Source organism: Bos taurus, chromosome 17 (genome assembly GCF_002263795.3).
Source record: "Bos taurus isolate L1 Dominette 01449 registration number 42190680 breed Hereford chromosome 17, ARS-UCD2.0, whole genome shotgun sequence".
Classification (NCBI taxonomy): Eukaryota; Metazoa; Chordata; class Mammalia; order Artiodactyla; family Bovidae; genus Bos; species Bos taurus.
Window position 1 is genome coordinate 40191568 of NC_037344.1, and position 17823 is coordinate 40209390.

Consider the following 17823-nt stretch of genomic DNA (forward strand, 5'->3'; position numbering starts at 1 on the left):
CATTTGTCCAAACCCACAGAACGAACATCGCCAAGAGTGAACCTCAAATGTAAAGCACAGTTTGGGGTGAGGATGATATATCAATTGCAGGCTCCTCAGCTGTAACACACATACAACCCTGGTGTCAGATGCTGACAGCAGGGGAGGTAAATGTGGGGCAGGGAGGAGACAGGGGCTCTTGTCCTTCAGGCTTAATTTTTCAATGAACCTAAAACTGCTCTGAAACACAGTCTATCTTAAAAAAAAAAATCAACGTTCAAGGGGACTTCGAAATGTAGGAACTTTGAGTAATAAGGACTGGTTTTAAACTTTGCTATAGGATTATTCTCTGAGAATCTCCTGTGACGATGAGAACCAAGGACACGTTATTTGAGTGTTGGAAGCAGCCACTGAAGGTCTCTGTCCCTGCTCAGCAGAAGTGCAGGCCACCTCCCCTGGGGCCTGTCCGTGCTCAGCAGAACCGCCCAGTCCTCCACCAGCTGTCGTAAAAGCAGTTGACACTGAGGCAGTAGTCACTGCCTGGAGAGAACAATGGTTAGATACAAAGAAGAGAGGCTCCAATAGCAGGAGTGTTTGTTATCAAGCAAAAGCCAGTGGGTAAGACTCTGGGGGACGGGCAGCCCCTGCCTCCCGCCCACACCATGCGCACAGCTGCAGCCTGGACCTCCCGCACACCTGCACCCATTCATCGCCCCACGGAGGACCGCACGCCATCTGCATCCCTCGGGCACAGGGTTTAGGGCACACACCACGCGTGTTCCTGCCTTGGGATCTCTGTACTCACTCCTCCCACTGCTGAGAACACACTTCCTCAAATACCCACACAGCTTGCTCTCCAGATAGAAAAAACGACCGCTGAGATCATTCTGACTCCCGTGGTTGCCAAGGGATGTCCTCACATCTGTCATCTCTGGGTCCCACTGGTCCCTGACAGACAATCAGGATGCTGGAGCTGGAGGGGACCCAGACACACCATCCAGTGGCTGCAAACCATCACTAGAACCACCCCAGAAAATCTGTGTTCGTTTTTAGTAAACAAAGCTTCCCTAGCTCCACTTCCAGGGCTTTGGTCCAGTGGCTCTGAAGTGATGCTCAGGAACCTGCATTTTTAAAAACATATCTTTGGGGAGTCAACTCACCTGACCTACCACTTTAATTTCTTTTAGAAGAGAAAATAGAAATATGGAGAGAGGAGGCGACGATCCCGAAGACACAGTGGGTTTCAGGGGAGATGAGCCCTGAGATTGTGAGATCAAGGCAGAGAAGATCCCACCTCACAGGCGCTCGCCTTAAATCGGTGCCATAGTCTATGTTCTCATGTCAGGGGTGAGATTAAGGAAAAAAAAAAAAATCACTAAGTGGGGAAACCAGCTTAGCTCTACCAAGGTTTTGGTTTTTTTATTTTTTTCTCTTGTTTACCTTTGGGGGGGGGTGAGAAATGAAAGTGAAAAAATATGTTATACATAGTGAGGAAAAAAAAAAAAAAAGCATTCTAATTCACATCTGTTCTGTAAAGACCTGAGAGTAGTGGGCTGTTTTTGTTTTGTTTTTTAAAAAAAAGCCTTTCTAAACTAAGAAAGATGAGAGATTAAGAGGAGGAGCAAACCCTGCAAGATGTAAAAGTCTGGCTGATGGATGAACACCTGATATGCAACATCCCATACACTTGGGATCCCGTAAAAGTGAGGGAGAGCTGCGGGGAATCCCGCCGGCTGGGTGCCCTTGGTGAGTGTTTGTTGGGAGTCTAATTACAGTATCCAGCGGGTCACGGGTTATGGCTCTCGCGGACTCCCGCCAGGGCTTGCTTCCCCTTGTTCAGAGGTTATTCAGCTTCTGCTACTGTAATAATGAAAGAATGAGGCTGAGCCACGGTGTGACTCACAAAGGAGTCACAGGAGACCCAGGAGTCATGGCCACTTCATCCTCCCCAGTCCACCTGGCTGAGCAGAGCTTGCAAGAGGCAGTGGGGACGTGGTGGTTGGGGGGCGTGCCTTTCATCGGCCACCCAGCACCTGGCCTGGGGGCCCCAGAGCCAAAGTGATTTGCCTTCTGCCTGGAGCACTCTCAACACACTCCTCTACAGTGACTAACAACAGGGCTTTACCCTGCTTGTCCTCAAAATTAGACCCAGATCAAGTGTAAGTCAGTCAGCTGGCAGCGTGGATGCAACAGGCCCGTTCCGAGGCTGTCCTGACTCACCCCCGAGAGATGGGGATTAGAGAAAAGATGAACGTTCTCTGAACCTAGGGCAACACGCCTCTGCCCAACACCACGTTACCACTGCATTCCTTCCACCGTTCACTCATCCTCAGATTACATTCCCAAATCCCAACCATTAACTGGTGGAAATAAACTCTCTTAACGAGTCAAAGAGAACTGCTCGTGGCATATGAAGTCAGCTCAAAGGGCAGGGAAGCAGGGAGCTTGCGGTGGTGACGCCCAGCGTATCGGGAAGAGGCACCCCGGGTCCACAGCCTCTCTGTGGGGCTGGTCACCAGCACAGGGCCGTCAGCTGACCCGGGTGGGGTTGTGCCTGCACCGGCACTCAACCTGTCCAGCAGCTCATTTCCCAAGCAGGAAGTTTTGCACAGTGTTTCTCAGTGAAGAGCGTGACACAAACACTCCCTGCCTCAGCCCACTTTGCCTTATACTCCCCTTTAGAAGCCTTTTACTAAAACCTTCAAGAACTCTAACTACTCTAAATATAGACCGTTGTATGGTTGTGGTTAGCTCATCTCCATGAAGCATGCACTGGGGAAGAAACACCCTGGTTTATGTACTTGTTTTCTCCATAAGCATCTTCCACAAGCAAGCGAAGGCTCCATCTTTCTTAATAAAATAGGTTCATCTGAGACATATCAGAGATCTATAGTCACTCCTTCTCTCCCTCCCTCCTGGTGGTTCTAAAGCAGCCACAGTGGATCTCCTCTAAACACAAATGCCAAGATGTGAAACTTCAAGCACTGTTGACTCTGAAGGGCTGTTTCAGTTCCTCTCCACGTGTGGGGCATGTTTTTGTGTTTTTTTTTAAACTTTTAATCTTGAATTGTATAGCCGACTAACAATTTTGTGATAGTTTTGTGGACCAGCAAGGGACTCAGCCATATATAAACATGTATCCATTCTCCCCGGAACTCCCCTTCCATCCAGCCTGCCACATAACATTGAGGAGAGTTCCCTGTGCTATACGGTAGGTCCTTGTTGGTTATCCATTTGGAGGCACACTTTTTAAGGCAAGGCTGTATCAAATTTTCTCATGCCATCAGAAAAACAGCAATTTATAAGATTTAAAAGAAAAGCTAGGCAAGTGCTCCCAGATTCTGCATATAAACTCTTGCTTGGAAAATCCCATGGACGGAGGAGCCTGGTAGGCTGCAGTCCATGGAGTCTCGAAGAGTCGGACACTACTGAGCGACTTCACTTTCATGTTTCACTTTCACGCACTGGAGAAGGAAACGGCAACCCACTCATGTTCTTGCCTGAAGAATCCCAGGGACGGGGGAGCCTGGTGGGCTGCTGTCTATGGGGTCGCACAGAGTTGGACACGACTGAAGCGACTTAGCAGCAGCAGCAGCAGCAGCAGCATGGATGAATTTAATTTGCTGGGAAAATTTGAAAAGTCAAGTTATTAGCATCCTTAAGAGAGCAGATTGGAAGCAATTGCAGTTGAAGCCCCACATCGCAGGTCACAGTTCCTAGATTTGAACTGAGTTTCAGCAAGGAATGTTTTATTGGCAAACCACTTAAGATGCCTCATCAAACTCTACAGGTTTGTGCTGACTCTGGAATTTTGTGAAATATATTGAAAACCAATTTCTGACATTCTAGAAGTTAAAGAGAGTGGAAGCAAAGGTCTAGGTGGGACGACTTCTATCCTAAAACCTCTCATTCCACAAGAACCACAATGGGGAGACTCAGTGCTTCTTTCTGCCTGCATTGTGCCAGGTTCACATGGTGCCCCTGTCAGGTACCTGGAACCTTTCCACCGCATTTATGGAATCTGTCTCTTCACCTTTGACTAAGTGGAAAATCATGAGCAATGAAAAAGAAAGAAAGAAAACTACTTATTAGTGTGCTCAGCTAAGACAACCACTTGAAACTGTTGATCTAAGATACCCAAGAGCAAAGCGGACACTGGGAGTCACACCTGGCTGGCTGCCACCTGACCTGGTCACACAGGTACCTCGTGAGCACTTGGAGCCAGATCCTTGGGGCACAAGCTCCCATCAATAATTCACTCCACCCCAAGACCAGCCCAACTTCTAGAGAAATTCAGGGGAAAAAAAAGCACCATCCTGCAAACAACGGCCACCTTTTCAAGACTATAAAAAGGGGAAGAGAAAGTGGAAACGGGGCCAAGACAATTGGTGTGACCAGAGATGAATTCCAACTAAATGACACACATCATCCATCATCACTGTACAGAAGCTAAAACCATCTCGGCACCTAAGAAGTAAATCTAAAGGAAGTTAAAATAAGGAAAGGAGACAATGCACGTGAAAAGGTTTCGTTAAGTTTAAAGTGTCATTTTAAAAAGTAATGATTAAAATCCTACTGAAAAAGAGCAAATTCACCGAGAGTGAGAAGCAGAAGCTCATACGGAAAACTCAAGAAGTTCAGCAAGAATTGGTGATGCCCTGAGTGTCATCTTCTCCTGTGGGTGCCACCCCCGGTGCTCCACATACCTATTCACGGAATCGAGAATTGTCTGAATAACAAAAATAGGAATTCAGAACGTCCCGAAGCTATCCTGTAGAATCTTAGAGGAGGAGAGAATTTCAAAAGCAATCCAAACCAGCTACACATCTGAACAGTTGAGAATGAGATGCACAAGAAGCAGGGGACCAGCCAGGGTTAACACAGCCTCTGGGCAGCAGAGCTGGGATCAGGATGGGATTTGGATCCACACCCAAGTGTAGATCCACCATGCTCTGCTGTGACTCAGCCATCCTTTCCACATAGGAAACACCACAATGGTGTAACAGTGAGATTCTCATCTGAACAGTCACATCTCTATACTGAGTGGACAGCACGGGGTTTCCAACTATGGACACTTGTCCTGCAGTGAACTCTGTACCGTTTTATTGTTTCCATTGAAGAAATACCATGATTTTTACATGACAGAAATCATATCCTGATTTATTAGTCAACAACCAAGAACTATATTTATGGGGTAAACAGTTGATGAGCCATGTTAATGTTGAGAAAAATTCTACAAGGAAAAAAGTAACAACACTTAAGTGGATTTAGAAACTTACTTTTACACTAATCATAAGAATCGGAGCTTACTTTTTTCTGGCCTTACTGAATATTTTGGAATGAAATGGAATTTCCAAAGTATTTTTCTGTTTCACTGATATGCACTAAAATTCCTTAATGTTTCAACTAAGAGTTATCACTAATAAAATTAGTGAATTCTCCCAAAATGAATGAAACAGTTAAGTAGCAATTAAACAGCAAGTATAATACACATTTCTTTGATGGGCTGCATTACTGGTTCATCCTAACATCTTCCTTCCCATGGAAAGGATTTTCCATAAGGGGAAGCCTGGACTCTCCCTCACCACCTCACCTCCAGCCAGAAACGCCCAGCCCTCTGTCCACCAGCCAGACTGAGAAGTGAGGCATCCAGGCCCTGTCTGTCAACGTGCTGGTCCTTTGGGGCTGTGCCTTTTCCCAGTGAGCCCTGAGATTGCACTGTTCAAGCTTTCCCCCGGTACAGGCGGCACCCACTGCTTCCTGGTGGCTCCAACAGGAGCAAAGGGAGATTCAGGAGCACATGGGCAGCAGGACCCAAACGGCTGCTAGAAAACACCCATCCTATACCTTTTCTGTAAAGGACAGGGCTTGTCTGCACACCCAGCAACCACCTGTGCCTGTCTGCAAACCCAAGTTTCAGATCACCATGATTTACCTCCCCGGTGCCCAATGAGAATTTCTCTGAGACTCTGAGACAGAACAGTTTCAAACCTGTTGCTGAGTTCCGGGGCATCAGGGCTCCTGCCGACTCTGGCATGCTTCCGAGTCCTTGTGCAGAAAAGCGTCCTGTGCAGCCGCCCATCACTCACACCCTGGGCTGCGTCCCGCCAGCCCCTCGGCTGGGCTGTGGTCCTGGCCGAGCAACCGCACATCTCCTGGCGGGTCAGCCCTCTTCCAGGTGGTTCTGACTGTCCTCATGAACTTGGAAGGTCCTATGGCTGGAGGGGTTTCCGCAGTGATCGGCTGTCCCTATGATACCCGCACTCCCTGTACAGAGGAGGTAGGTGACACAAGCTTCTTGGTAGCAACCCTCTAATTTCCTCTTTCAGAAGTTTAAAAAAAAAAAAAAAAAAGGAACATTCACTTGTTACGTAAACGAAGCCCCTCAATTTAGGAAGTCAGATGCATGCCTTACTCTGTAAAGCAGGCTCTCAGCAAAGCCATTAGAATTAGAATCCAACAAGTCCAAGCTCCACTTCCTACTTTTGTTGCTGGGTTTGTGTTCTGGTTACAAAAGACAAGACTCTCAACAGGCTGAGTGGCTTGGACTGACTCACTCCGTAGTGGCCCGGCAAGAGATTATGAAGTAGCCAATTAATTGATCACAAGGTCTCCGCACACGGCTCACATGGCTGTGGGTGAAACCCGGTGACTCGCCTGCAGCTGCAAGGTTGTCCTGACATTGGCCACCACCCTCTTAATGGCTCTCCTGTGAGCAAGTGTCAGCTGACAGGTCTCACTCTGCAACCTTGAAAATCCTGCCCAGAGCAAGTGAGAGACGGCGGCGCTCAGCAAACCCACTGCAGGGCTTGACGCACAGAGGCAGAAGTGGGGTGAGGGAAGGGATACATCCTGGCTTTAATACCAATGTCGAATTTAATTTATTTATGAAATGAAAATAGTAATGACCGTGAAGCCATAAACACCCAAAGCTCTTGCACTGGATTCTTAATTCCTAAGTACATCCAAACTGAAAGAGCCCTGAACCAGCAGAATCCAAGAACAAAGGCAGTTCAGTTTCTACTTATGACATGAATGTACTTCATTTGTAAAATGAGAATACTATGGTTTTATATATCAACATGATATAGTTATGATATATGTTAACATACCACATACTTCAACATTTCATGATACATATTTTATATTTTCAGGTTATATTTTATGTGCTATATTTTACATGATATATACACTTTACTTATATTTTGTGCATTTTATGACATATATTGATATAGCACATTTCTATGATTTTTATGAAACATTTTTATATTTTTGTTATATTTTATGATACATACTTATATAAAATATGAGTATGCATAAAATGCATTGATAAATGACACATTTACATATTTCACATTTTTTATGTCTTATGATATATGTTATTTTATGTGATACACATTTATATTTTATATGATATACATTGATCTATCATACATATCAATATTTTCCCACAGTACTGTGAATTTGTGGATGAGATTTTTCTTTAGAAGAAATAAAAAGCATCGGTCACTAAAACTGGACTGTCCCAATTCATTTTCCTCTTGTCATCCTGAAATCAGGGTGAAGAAAATACTAAAAGTTCTAAAATCTGATGAAAGCTTGGCTGGGTCTTTAGTTTGATGAAATATTATTCATACTTCATGGCGAGACAAGAAAAACTTAAAAATGCTCCTCTGCCTGTGTTGGCCTCCCCGTTCACCTTCAGTACACGGTGAGTCTGCACCGATCAGATCTCCTCAGGAGATGACATTCCTTCCTAATGCCGTGAGGGGTCTGGATGACCCTCAACTAACTCTGCATGTGTGGATCTGGGTTGTGCAAACTATCAACACATCATCTGACATTCAACCATCTGTCTCAAAAACACATCTAACTGTGCCCTGACCACTGACAGGATGATGATGCTAGAGCTTTCTAAAAGGCCATATCCCAGGTTATAATCCTCAGGTTGGCTCGAATAAAATTTTCCATTTCTTTCTTAGATTAACTATTGATTAATTTTTCATCGACAGGCTTCAGAGGGCTTTAAGTGTCTCGACATACGGCAGCCACGTGTATTCCACTCTGCGATGTGACAAGGTCTAACACTGCACGGCAGAGGCCTCAGTTAACTTGACTTTACTGTGTATGTGACTTTAAAGTTCCTTTGCAGCAAACCCACAGAGATGTTCACACCCTCCTCTGAGAGAGAGAGAGACTGTAATAAATCTACGGTGGCGACCACCTCCGCTGTGACACAGGCACAAACGCCAAGAAAGGGCCAGGTTAGGAGACAGTGAATCCACTTCTCCAGGAAGGCACACACATTCTGAGCTCAAGGCTTAAGTTCATGGCCGCAGTGAGATCAGGGGTTCTTTGTCACTTTTTATTCTTCACAAGAGGACCAGAGAGCACCCATGTAGCATCAACCTGTCCCAGCAAGCAGAGGCGGAAGGAAGCCCCTTTTACCACCGCACCCACCTGAGACGTGGGCAAGGCCCTAGGTCAATGCCTTCAACTCACCTGGGGCTTGGCTCACCTTGTCTAGAATCACAACGGAAATGAAAGCATCATCCTACGTTGATGGGGTGGAGCCTTGAAAAAGCCCAAGTAACTAGATTTTATAAAATATGTATAGCAAACACTGCAGGGAATACAACCCACTTTTTATGTACTAAAAACACACATTTCACTTTTAAAACTTCAGTGTCTCAAAGATATTTATCTAGGCCCTGAGGAAAGGACACAAACCCTTTGTAACTATGTATTCTGTATATACACCTTCCCAGCAGATAGCTGCAAAGCTGCTCAATCATTCCAACATTTTACATTTTCCCAAGGCTTCAAACACTATTAAAACAATGCATATGTATCCGCGATCCAAAGGATGATGAGAACATTTTTAAACGACAAGAATACTAAGAGAAGAAAATGACAACATGGCTATGAAGGATGAAACAAGGAGGAACTGCATTGGGAGAGAATTCCCTCCAACCGAAACTCTAACCTCTCACTCAGCCTGTAACTAACATGCAAGGATGAGGGAAAGGAGCAACCAAGACGGGCCCTTGTAGTGTTTCTATCAAGACTTGAGCTGTGTCTTCAATAGTCAGTGCTTCTCCCTAAATTTGGTCAGCACAGCTTTTAGCCTCCACTTCCCTGGAAGGGTGGTGCTCACACTTCATAGGCTTACAAACACCCAGGGCTGGGCCAACCATCCCCCCACCTCCACCCCATTTCTGATTCAGCAGTTCCAATTCTGCACTAAAAACTGGGAATGTGATTCTCACAAGTTCCCAGGATGCAGCCACTCCTGGCCTGGGAACCACCCACTGGAGAACCACTTCCCCAACGAGAATCCCAGCCTCCTCATAAAGATGTTCTGAGCCTGAATTCTGCATGATTTTCTAAAAACACCCTTTTAACACTAACACACAACTTCTTTCCAATACAGAAGTGTACACATCTCACGATCCTAACCAGAAATTTTGAAGATAAAAAACTGGGTCTGGACGTTCACTTTGTGCAGATCTTACATATGACCTTTTCATTGTCTTAATATCACTGAATATTTACATTAGAACTAGGACATGAGGGACTCCCCCTACTGGTCCAGTGGCTAAGACTCCACGCTCCCAGTAGTGAGTTGTCTCAACTGATTGTTCACTTCACTTAGAACTAGGACATGAGGGACTTCCCCTGCTGGTCCAGTGGCTAAGATTCCGCACTCCCAGTGCAGGGGGCCCAGGTTCAATCCCTGGTCAGGGAACTGGATGCCCACATGCTACAACTAAGAGTTTACTTGCTGCAACCAAAGGCAGAAAAGTTCCCATGTGCCACAACTAAGACCCAGCGCAGCCAAATGAATACGTAAATAAATATTGCCCAAACCACCCCCCAAAAAAACACCTAGGACATGAATCTGCTACAAGCCATCGGCCTCTTTCAGTGTGGTGCAGAGGGTACTTCTGCTCAACTCCAAACACCCTCTTTCTCCTTCTCTCTCGTCTACTACAGCACAAGGTCTTTTAGAAGTTTTAACATCTTGTGTTCACTACAATCAATATGACTCATGGTATTTTAACATTTTATGTTTTCTCTCTGTTCCCCCCTAAATAACCCTAATTCCACAGTTTAAAACCAGATCGTATGTAATAAAGCAGGGATATTCATCAAAACCACCACCACTGTACTTAAAAGGAATGCCTGTCTATGGCTCTCAAGTTCCTTACATTTACACGAGAGCTTTAACATTTTTTCAGTAAATGGAAAAACAAGTAATAATGATATCATCACACCCATTCTTCAAGCCATGCGAGCAGTGGATGGAGTGGGTGAAAGAGGCAGCATCCTGTTCCCCACCTCAGCCCCACCTCCCTTGACCTCTGTCTTCTCTTTCCTGAAATGGGAGCATCCTCTTCTATGGGCTCCCCCACAGCCACTTGTTAACACACTGGCTGAGCGCCAAAGAACTGACGCTTTTGACCTGTGGTGCTAGGGAAGACCCTTGAGAGACCCTTGGACAGCAAGGATATCAAACCAGTCAATCCCACAAGAAATCAACTCTGAACATTTATTGGAAGGACTGATGATGAAGCTGAAGCTCTAACACTTTGGCCACTTGATGCGAAGAGCTGACTCATTGGAAAAGACCCTGATGCTGGGAAAGATTGAGGGCAGGAGGAAAAAGGGGTGACAGAGAATGAGATGGTTGGATGGCATCACTGACCAATGGACATGAGTTTGAGCAAACTCTGGGAGATGGTGAAGGACAGGGAAGCCTGGTGTAAGGCAGTCCACGGGGTCGTAAAGAGGCAGAAATAACTCAGTGACTGAACACTAGCACCACACTGGATAAGACATCCTGCTCATCAACTGTAAGTACTACACAAGAGACCACTTATCATGGGCTCTTCTAGCAGTCAAGCTCTCCATCTGCCCACGTGGTCCAGCTATGCTCACACGCTGGGAGAAGGATCTGAGGTCACCAGCTGGCTCCCGCAGCCCTCTTGAAGCTCCACCCACTGGAAGGAAATGGGGAGTGGAGTGGTGGCGTGAACTCACGGATGTGTGTGAAGAAGGGAGGCCCCTGGTGCAAGTCTGTAAGATGTACCCACTTCCACCCTCACAGCCCAGGACTGAGCCACCCAGGAAAAGAGCAGAAGAGCCATGTGGACCATGCGAGGCAGGTACCTGGTACTCCAGACCCCCACTGAAGCCCTTCTGCCCAGGGCCAGGACCTCCCTCCTGTCCTCCCAGGACAACGTGCCAGGGCCACCTCTGACCCATAGGACGTGGCGGCTGAGGACGGATCAACCCCTATCCCTGACTCAGAGTTGGGAGAACGAAGGTCAGGAAGTTTCCAGGTGGGTATTCATGCATTTCTGCATCCCTAAACAGCATGCGCGTCAGGTAACAAAATACAGTGATCACTGTGTGTGACGAAAAACCACCTCAAACCACAGCTGAGAGATGGGTTCGGAGAGAGAAAAAGTGAAGGTCTACTGCAGCTCCCGCAGAAATCCAGTCTCATGACTCTTGTTTAGTGAATCTCCCTCTGCCTTGTCATGCTACCCTGATGTAAAGAAAGTAAGAATCAACAGAGAGGAGGGGGTGGGGTTCCGGATCCACAGCACAGATCCCCCCTCCCATGGGGTAACTCCTTCCCTCCCTGATGTCTTTCCCACACCCAGGAATGACCACGAGCAAGCCTTCCTATCAGGGCTTCTCGAAGGGTGGTCCCCAGCAGGAGACATCAAAAAAGTTACAGAATGCTGGTAAACTCTGTTTCTGATCCAGGCACTGCTAATGTGAACACACAGCAGGCAGACCATGTACACTTTTCTGTCTGTACATTCTCACTCAACATGGAGTTGTTTAAAAAGGCCTCCAACAGGTTCATGAAAAGATGCTCCATATTGCTAATTATTGAGAAATGGAAATAAAAATTATAATGAGGTATCACCTCACATTGGTCAGAATGACCATCATAAAAGTCTACAAATAACAAATGCTGGAGAGGGTGTGGAGAAAAAGGAAACCTCCTACACTGTTAGTGGGAATGAAAAATTGCTGCAGCCACTATGGAGCACAGTACGGAGGATCCTGAAAAAACTAAAGATAGAACCACCACACGATCCACCAATCCCACTCTCGGACATACATCTAGAGATCACTCTAATTTGAAGAGATGCATGCACCCCAATATATATAACAGCACTATTCACAATAGCTGAGATATGGAAGCAACCTAAATGTCCATCAACAGATGAATGGATGAAGAAGATATGGTACATATATACAATGGAATACTACTCAACCGTTAAAAAATGAGATAATGTCAACTGCAGCAACATGGATGGACCTAGAGATTATCAGACTAAACGAAGTGAGTCAGAGAATGACAAATATCATGTGAAATCGTGTATGCGCAAAATCTAAAATACGACAGAAATGAACTTATCTGTGAAACAGAGATGGACTAACAAACACAGAAAACACACTTACGGTTACCACAGGGGAGAAGGGATGGGGGAGGGACAGATTAAGAGTCTGGGGTTAACAGAAGCACACTATGATATATAAAACAGATAAACAACAAGAACCTTTCATACAGCACAGAGAGCTATAGTCAATATTTTGCAATAATCTATAAAGGAAAAGAATCTGAAGATGAATATATATATATGTATGTATAACTGAATCACTTCACTGTACACCTGAAACGTTCACAACACAGTAAATCACCTATACTTCATTAAATAAAAAAAAATTAATTAAAGAATCAAATTTGAAAAAAAGAAGGTGCCTGCTAGGCTAGAGGACATGGACTCAGGTAAGGGAGTGAGGCAGTGCGCTTTCGGGAAATAGGCTCTGAAGACAGATGCAGGATGGAGACCATGTCCCTCAGCACTCAGCCGTTTGAGGGACAGCGTCAGCCCACAGCCCCACCCTAACACCACAGAAGCCCACCTGACAAGCTTGTGCTGAGGAAGGCCGGCAGAGCACAGACAGACGCTGGGGCGGGGTGACTTGCTGGCTGATCAGTCTCACGCCGCCACGTGCCAAGCACAGCTCTAGCAGCATTCTGTCAGTCATGGAGCGGGCAGCACTGATCTCTCTAGCAGACAGGAAGAGCGGAGTACAGACGGACCGAGGGACCAGGCTCGCCGTGGGGAGTGCGTCCGGGCCGGGCCGGAACTTGAGGCATCCCTGCCAGTGACAGGTGAGCCACACCACTCACTCCACCCGAGGACCGACCAGGGACGAGCAGGAGGTGCGGCAGCTGGATGTCACTGGCTCATCAGTCAAGTCCAAGTCTCTCCTCCAGGATCAACCGGAGGCTACCAACAGATACAGGTTCTCACTAACTCTGTCCTCGGTGGGGCTGGGGTTTGTTCCGTGCACCATGGTGGCCAGGTCTCTCGTGGGTCCCCTTGCCTGCCATGAACTGCCCTGCTCTCCCGACTATGCCCAGCTGAGGCTCTGATTCCTACACAGAGGGACTTTTTCATCCAAAGTAAGGTGAAACAGACAGTAAAATCAACCCATACAACTCCTTTGATTTAAAATGAGGAAGCACCTGTGGGAGAACGGAGCTTTCAGATTCAGATAAAGTTACTTGAGAGTTCATGGTGATGTGTGGCCCTGATCATGATCCAGGTTACTACCCATCCCATTTCCAGGGACTCTGAGGCACTGAAAAGGCTCTCAGGACTTTCCTGGTGGTTTAGTGGATAAGAATCTGCCTGCCAGTGCAGGGAACATGGGTTCGATCCCTGATCCAGGAAGATCCCACATGCCACAGAGCAGCTAAGCCCATGCTCTAGAGCCTGTGCTCCGCAACAACAGAAGCCACTGCAATGAGAAGCCCAAACACCGCCACGAAGAGTAGTCCCCACTCACAGTAACTAGAGAAAGCCCACACACAGCAGTGAGGTCCCAGCACAGCCAAAAATCAGCCAATCAATAAAAGGCTCTCAGCAACTGAAAGAATGAACGCATGTCTCATGTCTTCATGAAATCTGTGAAACACAGAAAACTTCTTATGCTATAATGCTAAATAAAGATAATAGGATACAATACCAAATGGTATATGCTCTTTGATAAGTACTGTGCTTTTCAAAAACCAAAAGTAGAAAAAAAGAACAGGAAGGAAACATCAGAATGTCTTTGCATAGCGGGACTTAACACACTTTTCCTTTTAAAATTCTCTATTTTCTACTTTTCGACAATCAGATCAGATCAGTCACTCAGTCATGTCCGACTCTTTGCAACCCCACGAGTCGCAGCACGCCAGGCCTCCCTGTCCATCACCAACTCCCGGAGTTCACCCAGACTCACGTCCATCGAGTCAGTGATGACATCCAGCCATCTCATCCTCTGTCGTCCCCTTCTCCTCTTGCCCCCATTCCCTCCCAGCATCAGAGTCTTTTCCAATGAGTCAACTCTCCCCATGAGGTGGCCAAAGTACTGCAGTTTCAGCTTTAACATCATTCCTTCCAAAGAAATCCCAGGGCTGATCTCCTTCAGAATGGACTGGCTGGATCTCCTTGCAGTCCAAGGGACTCTCAAGAGTCTTCTCCAACACCACAGTTCAAAAGCATCAATTCTTCGGCGCTCAGCCTTCTTCACAGTCGAACTCTCACATCCATACATGACCACAGGAAAAACCACAGCCTTGACTAGACAGATCTTTGTTGGCAAAGTAATGTCTCTGCTTTTGAATATGCTATCTAGGTTGGTCATAACTTTCCTTCCAAGGAGTAAGCGTCTTTTAATTTCATGGCTGCAGTCACCATCTGTAGTGATTTTGGAGCTCAGAAAAATAAAGTCTGATACTGTTTCCCCATCTATTTCCCATGAAGTGATGGGACCGGATGCCATGATCTTCATTTTCTGAATGTTGAGCTTTAAGCCAACTTTTTCACTCTCCACTTTCACTTTCATCAAGAGGCTTTTGAGCTCCTCTTCACTTTCTGCCATAAGGGTGGTGTCATCTGCATATCTGAGGTTATCGATATTTCTCCCGGCAATCTTGATTCCAGTTTGTGTTTCTTCCAGTCCAGCGTTTCTCATGATATACTCTGCATAGAAGTTATATAAACAGGGTGACAATATACAGCCTTGACGAACTCCTTTTCCTATTTGGAACCAGTCTGTTGTTCCATGTCCAGTTCTAACTGTTGCTTCCTGACCTGCATACAAATTTCTCAAGAGGCAGATCAGGTGGTCTGGTATTCCCATCTCAATAGCTATGCATTATTTACAAACCATGGGTAAAGAGACTTGTTTTTAATTTCTTGCTGCCAAACCAGTGATGACCACTTGACTTCTTTGTTCTATAACAATTCTGCAGGCATTATGGTAAGGAAATTGTCAAGAGTCCAAACAATTTCAGACGGCTGGAAGGAAAAGCAAAGTACGCACCCTGTGTGTTTTTTAACATAGACTGCTATGTTCCTCACAAAGTTTTTCCTTCAGTGATTGCTATCATTAATATCTACACAAACCAGCAAAAGTAGAGAGCTGCAGCTACAGACTCTGTTAAAACATCTTAACTAAAATCAAGATCCCTCAATTTCCCTTTATTTGGAGATGCAGCTTAGTACCCAGCAGCAACACAACACACCTAACAATGAGAATTTTTTTTTTAACAAAATCATCGACATTTTATTTGAGTTAGACTCAAATTGATAGTTTCATTTGTTTCACAATACTGATAGTTTAGTTTTTTTTCACAATATTAAGATGTCCCCAGGAACTAGATATATTTTTCTGCTAAACATTTTTTGGAATTATTCTAAAGCATTTTCTATTTCTGTTCCAAGTGCTGTTAGATTTCATTGTCCTCTCGTGTTCTTACCTTATGAAAGTGACTCAATGGACATGAGTCTGGGTGAACTCCGGGAGTTGGTGATGGATAGGGAGGCCTGGCATGCTGCGATTCATGGGGTTGCAAAGAGTCGGACACGACAGAGCGACTGAACTGAATTGAACTGAACTGAACAATCTTTCAGTTCATTCTCATAAACAGACTAGGATTGGTATTTCCAATTGGCTATATCTTCTGGAATATAATTATATTATATAGAACACCTCCTGCAAATAGTTCAACGTTTTCCTGCCTTGTTTCCAATGTTCCTTGCTCATTTCAATTTCTTTTTAATTGGAGGATAATTCCTTTACAATGTTGTGGTTTCTGCTGTACAACAACGTGAATCAGCCACAAGTATACATACAAGTATACTCCCCTCACCCCTTGCCACCCCAAGATGATGACACGTTTTTAAAAAGAAGTGTTATTCAAAGGGCATGTACCTAACCAAGTACAAGATGCTGACAACATAAAGTAAGGAAAAGAGAGACGAGACCCCAGGAGACCCCTAAGGTAGTAAGTGAAAAGTCTTCTCTCAGGAGGAGGGTTACAGCAAGGCTGGGGCTCTAACTGCTTCATTACCAGGAGAAGTGGTGGCCAGGCCACACTCACTAATGCCAGGTCGGAAGGCTCTCCGGGATGGCTCTCCACCTGCAAGGAGGAGTACTGCTTGTCTTTTCATCCCTGAGAAATGATTTCTTTCTTTCTGGAATCAGCTAGATAATCAGTAATTTAGTTAAAAACTTTTTTTAAGATCCAATATCAGACCTCAATCTACAATCCTTTTTCCCTATGACTTCCCAACACCCACCACATGCTATTCCTTTGCAAACTTCCAGAAGCTGGAAACATATTAGCGAAGATTACACAACTTGTAAAGTTTAACTCTGATTTCGGGTCAGGCTGTCACTGGTGTGTGGGCCTGAACAAACTGCCGGCAGCCCAGGGTTGGGAAAGAGGTAAAGGCCTGAGCCCAGGCGTTGGCCATTGGCTCAGAATCGTTCCCCCCAAAGCATGTGACTGGGCATATGGGCAGCTGCAGGAATTCCTGTCCAGCACGGCGGCTCACTCTACCTGTCTGACTGAAACCAGCTCTGCAGGACAAAGTTTTCAGGGCTCCCTCCCATCTCCCTGTCAAAACTGGTACAATTCTTACCCAAACTGTGTAACTCATGAGACACAAGTCTCAAAAAATACCTAGGAAAGGACTTGCATCTATGTTCCTCTCCCTTCCATTTGAACATAATGCTGAACTTTTCTGTTGACGCTTTGAAGCAGATGCTGGGTTGCTCAGAGTATAAGCCCTGTGTCTGCCAGGACTGTTGCAACAGCTTTCTTACCGGCATCCCTCTCATTCTTGGCCGGTTACATATCCATTCAGTGCAAAATAAAGGTCATGAGAGTTATTCAAGGAAACCTACTAGAGGTTAGACTAAGAGTTACCTGAGTGACTATGGGCCCCCAAAGCAGGGGACTCACATTCGATCCCTGGTCAGGGAACTAGATCCCACATGCCACAACTAAGAGTTCTCACACCACAACCAAAAACCCCACATGCCACAGGAAGGTTAAAGATCCCAGGTGCTGCCAGTAAGACCCAGCGCAGTCAAATACAGAAATATATTTTTAAAAAAGAGTTAACTTAGTAACAGAAGGTGCTTCTTGCCTATTCTTTGGTTTGGTTGGCCGGAGACAAAACAGTGATACCGTAACAGCTAAAACGAAACGCTTCTCACGTAATTGGATTGCTGGCAAGTTACATGCACAAGCCTCCTCAAGTGCTCTGAGAGTTCTACCAGCTGCCGACTAAGAGGGCTGCTTGGCAGTTGACAGAAGTCAATTATGAGGAGAGAGCTGGAGAAAGGCTGTCAGCTCTGACTCAGCAGCCTCTTGTTTCTCTGAGTCAGCTCCTCATGACGAGCTGGGGACCAGGATCCAGGAGGCATGGCAGCCGGACGATCTCATGAGGTAAGATCTGCAGGGCAGAC

General features: G+C 45.7%; 1 protein-coding gene across 8 annotated transcripts in view; it reads right to left on the reverse strand.

Moving 5' to 3' along the window:
- The window catches only part of FNIP2 (folliculin interacting protein 2), a 126790-nt gene that overhangs the window by 82433 nt on the left and 26534 nt on the right, over positions 1-17823 (reverse strand). For 2 of the 8 annotated variants that reach the window (XM_010813808.4, XM_024977610.2), the window contains exon 1: positions 5971-6287. The exons of 3 other annotated variants lie outside the window; for them this stretch is intronic. In XM_010813808.4, the coding sequence (XP_010812110.2) occupies positions 5971-6131 (161 nt within the window). In that variant the 5' untranslated portion in view covers positions 6132-6287. Of the gene's footprint in view, positions 1-5970; positions 6288-17823 lie in introns of those variants that run through there. 3 more of the 8 variants (XM_024977607.2, XM_005217629.5, XM_024977608.2) reach the window with 3 other exon arrangements.